Source organism: Salvelinus namaycush, chromosome 3, assembly GCF_016432855.1.
Source record: "Salvelinus namaycush isolate Seneca chromosome 3, SaNama_1.0, whole genome shotgun sequence".
NCBI classification, from domain to species: Eukaryota; Metazoa; Chordata; class Actinopteri; order Salmoniformes; family Salmonidae; genus Salvelinus; species Salvelinus namaycush.
The window spans coordinates 81,405,616-81,418,456 of NC_052309.1; the positions used below are offsets into that span (position 1 = coordinate 81,405,616).

The following is a 12,841-nucleotide window of genomic DNA, read 5'->3' on the forward strand; positions in this document are numbered from 1 at the left end:
GCAGAGACCCCTTTCTATGGATTTGACAGTGACATCACTGATAATAAATAATAATATACATGCTCGCACCGTAATTGATGTCATTCTCTTGTAAAGAGTTGTCTTGCAAACATTAAAATCAATGTTGTTACTAAAGTCTTTAAGGTCCATGCTAGTTCAAACCAATTCATCATGATCTAGTCTGGATATTTGCCTAGTTACAGTATGTATTCATACATTGAGTCTGTCATTAAAGTCATAGAGATCCTATTAAATACTATTTTAATTCCTAATTATATGGTTCAAATACTGTCTTCCAGTGACATACTATGTTAGCTGAGGTTCCAAATTGGTGGGTGCGATTTAAAAAATAAATAATAATTTAACCTCAACCCGGGTAGTTTGAACTGTTTTTTAAGAGGCCCTTTGGAGCCCGCAGATCACTGAAGCGTTACTGGCCATTTGATTTACGTTTTCTTCTCCAACGCAGGTCTTTTGCATCATATTTTTTCAGAATATATGATAAGAGCTCTGATTTTCAATGTCTTACTTCAGCAGCATCAGCCAACATAATTTGGTAGATCGATGGGCAAGCTGCAAGATCTGAACAGAACTCAACATTCTGGCTTGTATATAGGCCTTTTTAACACTCAAGTTTATCCAATATTGACAATGTCTTGATAAATTTTATACTAAACAAAAATATAAACGCAACATGTAAAGTGTTGGTCCCATGTTTCATTAGCTGAAATAAAAGATCCCAGCCATTTTCCATATGCACAAAAAAGCTTCTCTCTCAAATGTTGTGCACAAATGTGTTTACGTCCCTGTTAGTGAGAATTCCTCCTTTTCCAAGATATGCCACGCCTGTCAGGTGGATGATTATCAAGAAGCTTATTAAACAACATGATCATTATACAAATGCACCTTGTGCTGGGGACAATAAAATGCCATTCTAAAATGTGCAGTTTTGTCACACAACGCAATGCCACAGATGTCTCAAGTTTTGAGGGAGCGTGCAGTTGCCATGCATACTGCAGGAATGTCCACCAGAGCTGTGCCAGAGAATTTAATGTTAATTTCTTTACTATTATCCACCTCGACGTCGTCCTAGAGAATGTCCAACCGGCTTCACAACCGCAGACCACGAGTAACCACACCAACCCAGGACCTCCACATTCGGCTTCTTCACCTGCGGGCTCGTCTTAGACCAACCAACCGGACAGCTGATGAAACTGGATTTGCCCAACCGAAGAATTTCTGCTCAAACTGTCAGAAACCATCTCGGGAAGTTCATCTGAGTACACGTCGTCCACACCAAGGTCTTGACCTGACTGCATTTCGGTTTCGTAACTGACGTCAGTGGATAAATGCTCACTTTCGATGGCCACTGGCACACTGGAGAAGTGTGCTCTTCGTGGATGAATCCCGGTTTCAGCTGTACCGTGCAGACTGCGTGTATGACGTTGTGTGGGCGAACGGTTTGCTGATGTCTATGTTGTGAACAGAATACCCCATGGTGGCGGTGGGGTTATGGTATGGGAAGGCATAAGCTAAGGACAACGAACACATTTGCATTTTATCGATGGCAATTTGAATGCACAGAGATACCGTGACGAGATCCTGAGGCCCATTGTCATGCCGTTCATCTGCTGCCACCACCACCTCATATTTCATCATGATAATGCATGGCCCTATGTCGCAAGGATCTGCACACAATTCCTGGAAGCTGAAACTGTCTCAGTTCTTCCATGGCCTGCATACTCACCAGACATGTCACCCTTTGAGCCTGTTTGGTATGCTCTGGATCGACGTATACGGCAGTGTGTTCCAGTTCCCGCCAATATCCAGAAACTTTGCACAGCCATTGAAGAGGAGTAGGGTAACAGGCCTGAAAAATTATATGCGAAGGAGATGTGTCGCTCTGTGTGAGGGAAATGGTCACACCAGATATTGACTGGTTTTCTGATCCACATCTGCCCTTTTTTTTAAGGTATCTGTGAACAACAAATGCATATCTGTATTCCCAGTCATGGAAATCAATAGATTAGGGCCTAACTCAATTATTTTAATTGACTGATTTCCTTATATGAACTAACAAACTAAAATCTTTGAAATTGTTGCATGTTGCTTTTGTATTTTTTTAAAATCTGTGTTGATAAGGAGTTTAACCCATAATGTTCGAACATTAAAGAGGAATGTGTGTGAATGTATTGTGGGGGCATAGGAGTGGGAGGCCCTGGTGTACGCTGCAGGTTTGAGATTTAATAAACTGGGAGGGAACATTATGACTTTCGAGGGCAGACCCTTGATAGATAGATAGAGTTTATGACCAATAGAAGTTAAGTCGTATTTTTCAGTACCCAACCAGATCAAGAATGTGTCATTCGCCTCGCCCACTTGTAAGTAAATTGGACACGAGAATTTAGTTAGTTGAGCTGTTGTCAGGCACAAGATTTGGCAATATTTTGTCAACTGTGTAGCCTGATACTTTACATAAAGTAAAGTTATAATAGCCAATGGTGGATGATCAGGTTGGGCATTTAATAGTTTTATTGTGAACTAAATGCAGGGCTAATATTTTAGAGATTTATTTATTTTAGTTCGAGAGAAAAGTTGGAGGAAATCATGGTCATCACAAAAGAAGGCTGGCTGCTAGCAAGAAGCTAACCATGTTGGATACTTATCATAAATAAATATTGAAATACTGGCTAATTTAAACTGAAGAAGAGGTAGCTAAAACTACTGATTGTGAACGTTGATACGGTTGCCTGCTGAAGTCGAAGTGTTTTCGGCTGCTTCATTTTGCACTTGGGGGGGATGTCGTGCAGAAGTGAAGCGGCTCGGGGTGGCACCCCTTGTCTACAACCACTTCGAGCCACTGTCCCATTCCAGCTTCACAACAAAGCACAACCGCGCTGCAAAGATTCCAAGACTGGTAAATAAAAATTCTCATTTTGGTGCCAAATAATGTCACTTGCCAAATATTACACTATGGTGGGAATGTCGCTAGAGTTTGCATTGTTATTGCTGTCTATCACTAGTCTAACGGGTATGTGGGCAATTTTTTTATGATGAACTGTTATAGTATCTTACTGCTTAGCTACATGGGTCTATTTTACGTGCAGTAGCCTCTGGCCTCAATTTTTCTAAACAGACCACCGACTTTCAGTGAATATAGCCTAATTTCCACCATGTATCAGCCATCCCCCACCCTGCTCAAGCATGTGTTTTGATGTGGGTCTCTGTAGGACCCTATAAAATGAAGTGTTATAAAAGCAGAAATGTGCTACTTGATTTGAGAATGTCATGTTTTTTCCAATTCATTATTACACCACATAACTGGAACATCATCATATACATAGTTCTCCGTCAGTTACATCCATGTTTTTTATTACATCACAAATGATTGGAATGGCATCATAAAGAGTTCTCAGTAAAAGGAACACCTATGTGAGAATGCTATTCATTGACTACAGCTCAGCGTTCAATACCGTAGTGCCCTCAAAGCTCATCAATAAGCTAAGGACCCTGGGACTAAACACCTCCCTCTGCAACTGGATCCTGGACTTCCTGACGCGCTACCGCTAGGTGGTAAGGGTAGGTAACAACACATCCGCAACGCTGATCCTCAGCACAGGGGCCCCTCAGGGGTGCGTGCTCAGTCCACTACTGTACTCCCTGTTTACTCATGACTGCATGACCAGGCACGACTCCTACACCACCATTAAATTTGCCGATCACACAACAATGTTAGGCCTGATCACTGACAACAACGAGACAGCCTATAGGGAGGAGGTCAGAGATATGGCCGTGTGGTGCCAGGACAACAACCTCTCAACGTGATCAAGACAAAGGAGATGAATGTGGACTACAGGAAAAAGAGGACTGAGCACGCCCCCATTCTCATCGACGGGGCTGCAGTGGAGCATGTTGAGAGCTTCAAGTTCCTTGGTGTCCACATCACCAACAAACTAACATGGTCCAAGCACACCAAGACCGTCGTGAAGAGGGCACAACAAAACCTATTCCAGGAGACATGGATCCTCAGATCCTCAAAATGTTCTACAGCTGCACCATCGAGAGCATCCTGACTGGTTGCATCACTGCCTGGTATTGCAACTACTCGGCCTCCGATCGCAAGGCACTACAGAGGGTAGTGCGAACGGCCCAGTACATCAACGGGGCCAAGCTTCCTGCCATCCAGGACCTCTATACCAGGCGGTGTCAGAGGAACACTCCAGCCAGCCTAGTCATAGACTGTTCTCTCTGCTACCGCACGGCAAGTGGTACCGGAGCGGCAAGTCTAGGTCCATGAGGCTTCTAAACAGCTTCTACCCCCAAGCCATGAGACTGCTGAACATCTAATCAAATGGCTACCCAGGCTATTTGCATTCCCCCCCTTACACCGCTGCTACTCTCTGTTGTTATCGTCTATGCATAGTCACTTTAATAACTCTACCTACATGTACATATTACCTCGACTAACCGGTGCACCCGCAAATTGACTCTGTACCGGTACCCCCCTGTATATAGTCTCGCTATTGTTATTTTACTGCTGCTCTTTAAGTAGTTGTTACTTTGATTTATTATTCATATTTTTTTAAACTGCATTGTTGGTTAAGGACTTGTAAGTAAGCATTGCACTGTGAGGTCTACACCTGTTGTATTCGGCTCGTGACTAATACGATTTGATTAACCACATTCCCATCCACAGTATTAATGCGACTAAAGTGGTACCATATAAAAAACAAGTCACTACAGGTAGTTTCGCTACAATTTTATAAATGCCGACAGGTTATTTGTTCGTTTCAAATGGTGGGATCTTTTTGTGTCAGTAAAATGTATTATGTGAGAAATACTGGTGGAAATGCCTTTTAGCAAATATTGATATAATAACCGCAGTGGAGGCTGGTGGGAGGTGCTATAGGAGGACGGGCTCATTGTAAAGACTGGAACGGTATAAATGGAACAGTATCAAACATCAAATATACGGAAACCACATGTATGACTCCGTTCCATTAATTCTGTTACAGCCATTGCAATGAGCCCATCCTCCTATAGCTCCTCCCACCAGCCTCCACTGAATAACCATCATATCGAATTGAACTTAGAGTCGATGAAATAAGTTCTGAACTTCACAGGGTGATGAAAGTGCATGGTGATCTTGATGCTCCATTGCAATAGAGGGTATTGTTCTGGTGACATGATTGATGCTTGACTGCCGTTTGACAAATAAAATATTCTCGCTCTTATCCATTTTAATCTCATCGTGTAGAACACCCTACCCGCACTGTATCTTTGAGCTGTTGGCTAGAGCCAGAGTAAGCACATTTTCTATTTAACGCATCAGTTTTGGTGACAACTATCAAACATCACATAGCTTTAGTATACGCTACATATCGTGATTATTTTAATCAGTAAAATATCCTTGATAAGTGTTCTTTTTATTGCCCCAGCTCTAATTGATCCTGAACTCTCTAAAGGTGTTTTAAGAGTGTAATATTCTATTACACTACTTACCTCTGTGACCTCATGTGCCAATGTCAATAGAGGTTTAAAGGGACCTTTGTTTTAGGCCCTGTGGCCTGTAATTCCACAGTGTGTTTCAACAGTACACTGTAATGATGCACCAGTAACTCGAGTGCTTGTTCTGTGGTGTATATTTCTACATCCTGTCTGCCCTGGGAAGTGGGGTGGAGGGAAGTGGTATGAGTTGGGGAATAGGTTTCAGGAGTAGAATCGTTGCCAGTCTTGTGCAACATGTCTTTGGATGGCTTTGCTGTAGGCTCAGTGGCTTGGCTCACACCTGCCAGAGATTACTTACAAAGAGCTGCCAATACACACCTACTTGTACTACGAGCTAACCAAACCTCTGCGAGGGATGGGGGGGTGCTGGGGGAGGCCTTTTTATGAACTCCTGCTGGTGCTAAAGTAGTTCTGAGCCTCCTTTATGATGTGACTTTTTGTTCCAACTACGTTGCACCGGTAGGCTGAGCATGGAGTTTGTCAGACCAATATGCTGTCAAACTGGGGCACCGTCACACAAAACAGCCCTCCATACAAGATTAGCATCTGTCTTCTGTTACAAATATTGACCTCCTCACACACTCACAGTATAAAGCAGACACGTTTCATATCAGTAAATGTGATTTCTTTTGGCTGTTTCCTTAAGGCGACAGGAGCAAGTCTCGCCCCCCAAAGCCGACCATTCGTCGCACCCTGTCCCTGGATACAATTGTTGGACCATATCTGCAGGGCCGGTGGCCCAAGGAGGCAGAGAGCCAAGGAGTCACCTGTGTCAATGACAAGGCCACACAGGTAAACTCACCGGACTCAGTCACAGCCCAAAAGTGAATTTAACATTAACATCCATTAACTCCTATAGATCTGAAACCGAGAGGAATATACTCTTGTCAAGCCTGTATTGATATTGCTTAAAAGCCGTTTGTAGCTCCCCATTCAATTTGTCACCGTTGTTGCTTACAATGGCCAGACTTCTAATCTATGAAAATGTGTGTTATAAACACTGTTGTCCTATTCTGTAATATAAAGACCAAGTGAGCTATCTGAGGCTGGCGCTGCAGGTGTCTAGCAGTTCCATTCTGAAGCTGAGGAGCAGTGGAAGGCAGCCAACTGGAAATAGTTGTTTTGTTCTCTTCAACCTCAACCCCCCCCCCCCCCCCCCCCCCTCTACTGTATCCACCCCCCATCTAGTGCACAAAGCCTGGGCTAACCTAACCACACTCCACCACTGTGCCCTCAATCTTGACACAGTTTATACTGAACAAACCCCCTGCCCTCTATTGTACAGAACAGACCCCTCCCCACCTCATTATACAGCCCGCCCCCCCTCCCCTCATTGCTTTATTTAAGATGATATCACTGTCTCCTATTGTCTGCCATTATCTCCTTTCTTCAGTAATGAAACTGTCACATTTTCACATACAACCAGCTTCTTGTGTATTTGGGGGAGTTCCCCTCTGCCACAAACTAAAGAGATACACAATCTAAACAATTTGTAGTAACAGGTTCAAAACCCCTTTTGTAATATTTAAAAGTAAATATACATCAAATCAAACACGAGGCTGAACTGGCATTCAAAGCGTTAGACACCCAGAACATTCCATCACCTTTTGACCTGATCTTTTTATAGCCCTGTGTCCCGTGATCTCTCCGGTCATGTTTGGTGGAGGACGGGAGGAGGAGGGGGGAGTAGGGAGCAGTAACACTACACCGACAGGGTTGGTAACTGACTGTCCCTCCATGACACATTTAGCCATGATGTCTGACCACGGCTCCACCAGATAGGGCGGAAGATGGCGTCAAGGTTTTTTGTCATTTATAGCCTGGGACCGACTCTGTTACACTACTGTGCGTCATGACATCAGTGTGGAACTCTGTGAGAGGACTGAGCGCTTTAGGAGACTAGACCCAGAGAGAAGACTGCATTTTGGGGAAACGTGACCCGGAGAGGAACCTGATTTGGAGGAGAGGAGGCCCAGAGAAAATAGCTAAGTTAGGGGCAGCAGAACAGAAAAAAGGAATAGATGTTGAGGAGAAATTGGGCATCAGCAAGAGGATCCTGTCCAGGCTGTGTGTGAAGCAGGAGTGTGGAGACGAGGGAGGGCAGCTCAGCAGATAGACCGCCACACACCCAGATCCTCCCGTCTGCCAGCAACGCTCACCCCAGGGCTTGTGGGCATTAGAGGAGTGGGGCCTATGTCGGTAGGAACTCTCCACTGTCCTCTCTCTTCTTCCTCCTCCTCTTGCATGTGAAGACATGGAGCTCAGTTGTGATGAATGAAGGAGGGACAGCACAGGATGTCACCTTGTTGATTACCCAAACTCTGTGGCGGTCTCCTATTCTGTGTGAATACAGCTGTCAGTGTACTTATGTTAAACTGTGTCTGTGCTGTTGTAGTCTTTGTTGATGTAGCTGACGTGTGTCGCTTCTGTATTTGCATCGCTGTGGTTTTTGTTTTACTCATTTGTAGGGGGTGTTGTCAGCAACAGTGGTTTACTCCTCGCCTGCCTGTCTGCCTCTGCACAGCTGTGTAACTGGCAGGTGTGCCTGACAGCTGTAGGGCACCACTTCTGTACTCTAGTCAAATCATGTAGCTCGGGTGATGTTTCACTTCCAAAGGTGTAAATTGTACAGCGAGAGAAGAGCAAAACGGATTCATTGCTCTGTAATGTTCTACTGAAAGGTCAATCTTAGAACTCGTAGATAAAGTTACCAGTTGTGTAGTTAAATGATCGTCAAGAACATAATGCTGTCTGACTCCAATTCAATCAGCAAAGTTTCCACAGCAAAAAAATATTTTAAAGTCAGTTTAGTTTTTCAGAAAGTGTGTGTTTTGTGCAGAGTTGTATAAGCAACGTGTGGCTGGTTACTATAACAACCCTGCTCCTTCCATAGACTCCCAGCTCCTGGGCAGAGGAGACTCGGGGAAGAAGAATTGTTGGTGGACACAAACGCTCAGCATCATGGGGCAGCGCGGAACACTTGAGGGATGTGAGTACTTCCTTTGAATGTAAATGTTTACTAAAAAGGTCCTTTAACCAGGAGCTTGTCAATCAAACATCATTCTCACAATATACCAGTAAAACTCAGAGATGGTATTATTTTTACTCTCCTGTTGTCAGCGGTGACTCGGCCAGTCACACCCTTCTCTCCCAGTTTAATTATTCCTCCCCTCATTCTTTCCTCTGAAAGACAAGCCTCTCTTCTAAGTCCTTCCCCTCTATGACTTGGCCTCAGGTGGTTAAGCTCAAGCACCAGCTGCAGAAGCGCTCCCGACACGCCCCTCCCTCTGGGGGATATGAGCGTCCCCACCACCCCCTACCTGGAGGCCATGTACCAGGCGCTACACAGGTACGTCCTATACAGCCCTCCCCATAATACTGTGGATTTGATCTGCACTCTGAACCCGTCCTTATTGAAACTGCAACTTGTTTACTTGAATTCAAAATGTTATTTTTGCATTTGAATGTCCCCTGGATGACTGTAACGTAAGATCATGTATGCAGACAGTGGGACCCAGGAGGTGTTCGGAGTATTCACTGACACAGAACACTGATGGTTGGCCTCCTGAGTTTCTCAGGCAGAGTAGAGAGACGTTAGCAACAGGGCTAGAAAAACAGCACTGCTTTTCTTAGGAGCTGGTGTCATCAAGCTGCCTGGTTGCACCATCGCCCGCTATGACAGGAATGCATATTGACATGAATACACTCGTACTCATACGCGTAGCTGGATGGCCTTTGGTACATAACCCTCACTCAAGCCCCTTTATGTGGAACAGATAAAATCAGACCATACACACTCCTGTGCTCCATTTTCATGTGTCTTTGGTGAACCCACCCCCAGACGGTGCCCCTGAGCAGGTTGGCCCCTCGGCTGCGGCGCAGTGTGGAAGGTCTGAACCTGGAGCTGGAGGGGGTCTTTGTGTCAGAGACACCTGAGGACCAGCACAAGGTGAGCATGTTTAAATACAGCCTATCTGCTTGGGTACCGGCTGGCTTAGATCCATGATCTCAACCCTCTATGGATCCACTGGATCCCCCTAGTGACAGCCAATTAGACCTTATTTCTCTCCAGTGGCCAGTGTCCCATAACCTCACCGTACCCTCTCCCTGTTCCCCTGTTAGATCCTGGATGTCCCAGATGGCCACAGAGCCCCAGTTCCTGCCCAGAGGTGCAGCAGTGGTACCCAGAGTGAGCCCTCCCCTGCCTCATTCGACTCTGCTTTGCTCTCTCCATCTGAGTCTCCCTGTGCCCTGAACCCAGCTCTACTCTCCCCATCTCAGTCTCCCTGCCCCATGGGAGAGCCAGGTGAGTAAATGGATGGTTTGTTGAATGACTTAAATGACTAAAATACCGTAGTGGACTTTTTAAATCATGTTTTTTCCTCTCTGTGCAGACCCTGTGGACTGTGAGACCGTGTGCCCCTCTCCAGTAGTTCTGGACCCCTCCCTGTTGCAGCCCTCCTCCCCTCGTCCCAACAAGACCTACTCCTTCCAGCGGGAGCCCCCTGAAGGCTGTGAGCGAGTACGCGTAGTGTGTGAAGAGGCTATGTGAGTATTGAAACACACACAGACTTGGTGTAATTAGAAATGATTTGGGCTAATCATCTCTTTCTGTCCCTCAAACCAAGGTCTCCCTGTCAGAGAGAGCCTCTCCTCCAGGTATCCTGCCCTGACCCCAACAAGGTGAATTTCACTCCCCATGGAGGCTCTGCCTTCTGCCCTGTCAGTCTGCTCAAGCCCCTGCTGCCCTCTATGGACCTCCTGTTCCGCGGCCTGTCAGTCTCGCCTGTCACAGGCTGCTCAGGTCAAGGCTCTGCCCCCTACCAGACAGTTGGGCATTCGGTTGGGGGCTTCATGAGTGGACCCCTCCAGGACACAACCACCATGTGACCGTGGAGATGAGATTGTTTTCAGACTACTGAGGATGGATTTATCCTAATAGGAGATTAAATCAAGATGGCTGCCACCACCTTGTCAGGGACTGTTATGACAAGCCTCCAGATCTATTCAACTAAGATCAACAAAAATAGAGACCTCTACAGTGGGTTCTCTGTGAGATCCAGATCAAATCTGTCATTGGTGTTCTATCCTGATTCTCAGAGGGACTTGCTGCTCTGGGTACTTTGATTGTCACTTGCCCCCTTGGTTAGGGGGGGTAAATAAGTTGTCGGATGTTTGTGTGTGACATATTTTTATTCTACACAACTTGGCCTTGCTCTGATATCCTTATATTTGTTATAGCTAGAGCTTGGAGTCAGAGATGTACTAATTAGTGATGCCCGGGTTGACTCATAACCCGCAGTCCCCGCGGTTATATCCGCGGGGTGGACGGGTTTAGAGACATTAAATATTGTGTGGCAGGTGGGTGGCAGGCTGGTTGAATAAAGAGAAACAATACCTTAAAAATCCATAAATGTGTAATTATTGTGCGATTTATAAAGGCTACATTGAGGTTCATCTTTCATTATTTTAGGCTATCTGGTATTAGTGCATAAGCCTAATCTTCAGGGCTTAACTGTAGGCATGCCAAATAGCCCACACAGCCAATCGCCAAATAATACTTTTGGGAACAGGCAGAAAAAGTTAACATCAATCCACGGAGGCAAAAAGGACATTGTTGAAGTTCTAATTCAATAAGATGAAAGCTACGACAGGAGAGCTGAAAACAAAGAGAAGGGAGGGACAGAAAAGTCATGTTTGGAAAATATTTGGTGAAGTGGTAAAAGAGGATGATGGCAGTGTTATGTGTGATATGTGTGATGTTATGTGTGATTGTGAGGCGCTATACAAACTTGACAGTCACAAGACGGGACTTCAAATAGGCCAATGGCATGTCAAGGGAACTGTGAAATCTGGGCACTGACGTGTAGGTCTATAACCTCTCACATAGCCTTATTAATAATAACTCCTGCAGAATTAAGCATTTCTTGCAGTAAAATTATACACTGAATGTAGGGCTAAATTTGGAACAGGAGTGGAGAAATATGATTTATTAATGCATCCTGAGAGAATGCAATGCTCAGATAACATCTGTAGAGGTGCTGTCTTCATCATAAAAGCTGATAGTATTTCAACCACATAAAAAATGCATCAAAGCCAAGCTGAAATCTTATCAGAAACACGTTGGGTCTTTTTCACAGCTTTTTTTCCCATGCAGCCGGTCAAACTGATGTCATTTGGACAGAAAATCTTACCCTTATTATCTTTGTTGTTGCGTTATTGTATTTTCTCCCCTGTCCTTAAATGTCTTTGCTCCGCGGAAGATGACAGAGAGAACTTTACCGATGTCAACTAGATTGAAGCATTCATTCCATCTATTACATTATTCTGTTGAGCAAGGGTTTATTTAGTCTTCTAGGGCAACATAAACTCAGCAAAAAGAAACGTCCTCTCACTGTCAACTGAGTTTATTTTCAGCAAACTTAACATGTGTAAATATTTGTATGAACATAAGATTCAACAACTGAGACACAAACTGAACAAGTTCCACAGACATGTGACTAACAGAAATGGAAAAATGTGTCCCTGAACAAAATCAAAAGTCACAGTCAGTAGCTGGTGTGGCCACCAGCTGCATTAAGTACTGCAGTGCATCTCCTCCTCATGGACTGCACCGGATTTGCCAGTTCTTGCTGTGAGATGTTACCCCACTCTTCCACCAAGGCACCTACAAGTTCCCGGACATTTCTGGGGGGAATGGCCCTAGCCCTCACACTCCGATCCAACAGGTCCCAGACGTGCTCAATGGGATTGAGATCTGGGCTCTTCGCTGGCCATGGCAGAACGCTGACATTCCTGCCTTGCTGGAAATCACGCACAGAATGAGCAGTATGGCTGGTGGCATTGTCATGCTAGAGGGTCATGTCAGGATGAGCCTGCAGGAAGGGTACCACATGAGGGAGGAGGATGTCTTCCCTGTAACGCACAGCGTTGAGATTGCCTGCAATGACAACAAGCTCAGTCCGATGATGCTGTAACACACCGACCCCAGATGGACCCTCCACCTCCAAATCAATCCCGCTCCAGAGGCTCATTCCTTCGACGATAAACGCAAATCTGACCATCACCCCTGGTGAGACATAACCGTGACTCGTCAGTGAAGAGCACTTTTTGCCAGTCCTATCTGGTCCAGCGATGGTGGGTTTGTGCCCATAGGCGACATTGTTGCCAGTGAGGACCTGCCTTACAACAGGCCTACAAGCCCTCAGTCCAGCCTCTCTCAGCCTACTGCTGACAGTCTGAGCACTAATGGAGGTATTGTGCGTTCCTGGTGTAACTCGGGCAGTTGTTGTTGCCATCCTGTACCTGTCCCACAGGTGTGATGTTCGGATGT

General features: G+C 45.3%; 1 protein-coding gene across 1 annotated transcript; it reads left to right on the top strand.

Moving 5' to 3' along the window:
* Positions 1-7,258: 7,258 nt before the first annotated feature.
* Positions 7,259-10,894, top strand: LOC120044670 (protein FAM117A-like). Its single transcript, XM_038989345.1, has 7 exons — positions 7,259-7,707; positions 8,402-8,497; positions 8,744-8,857; positions 9,350-9,457; positions 9,631-9,814; positions 9,903-10,056; positions 10,137-10,894. Exons 1-7 carry the CDS (start codon positions 7,702-7,704, stop codon positions 10,396-10,398), a joined length of 924 nt encoding a protein of 307 aa, XP_038845273.1. The 5' UTR covers positions 7,259-7,701; the 3' UTR covers positions 10,399-10,894.
* Positions 10,895-12,841: the final 1,947 nt, after the last annotated feature.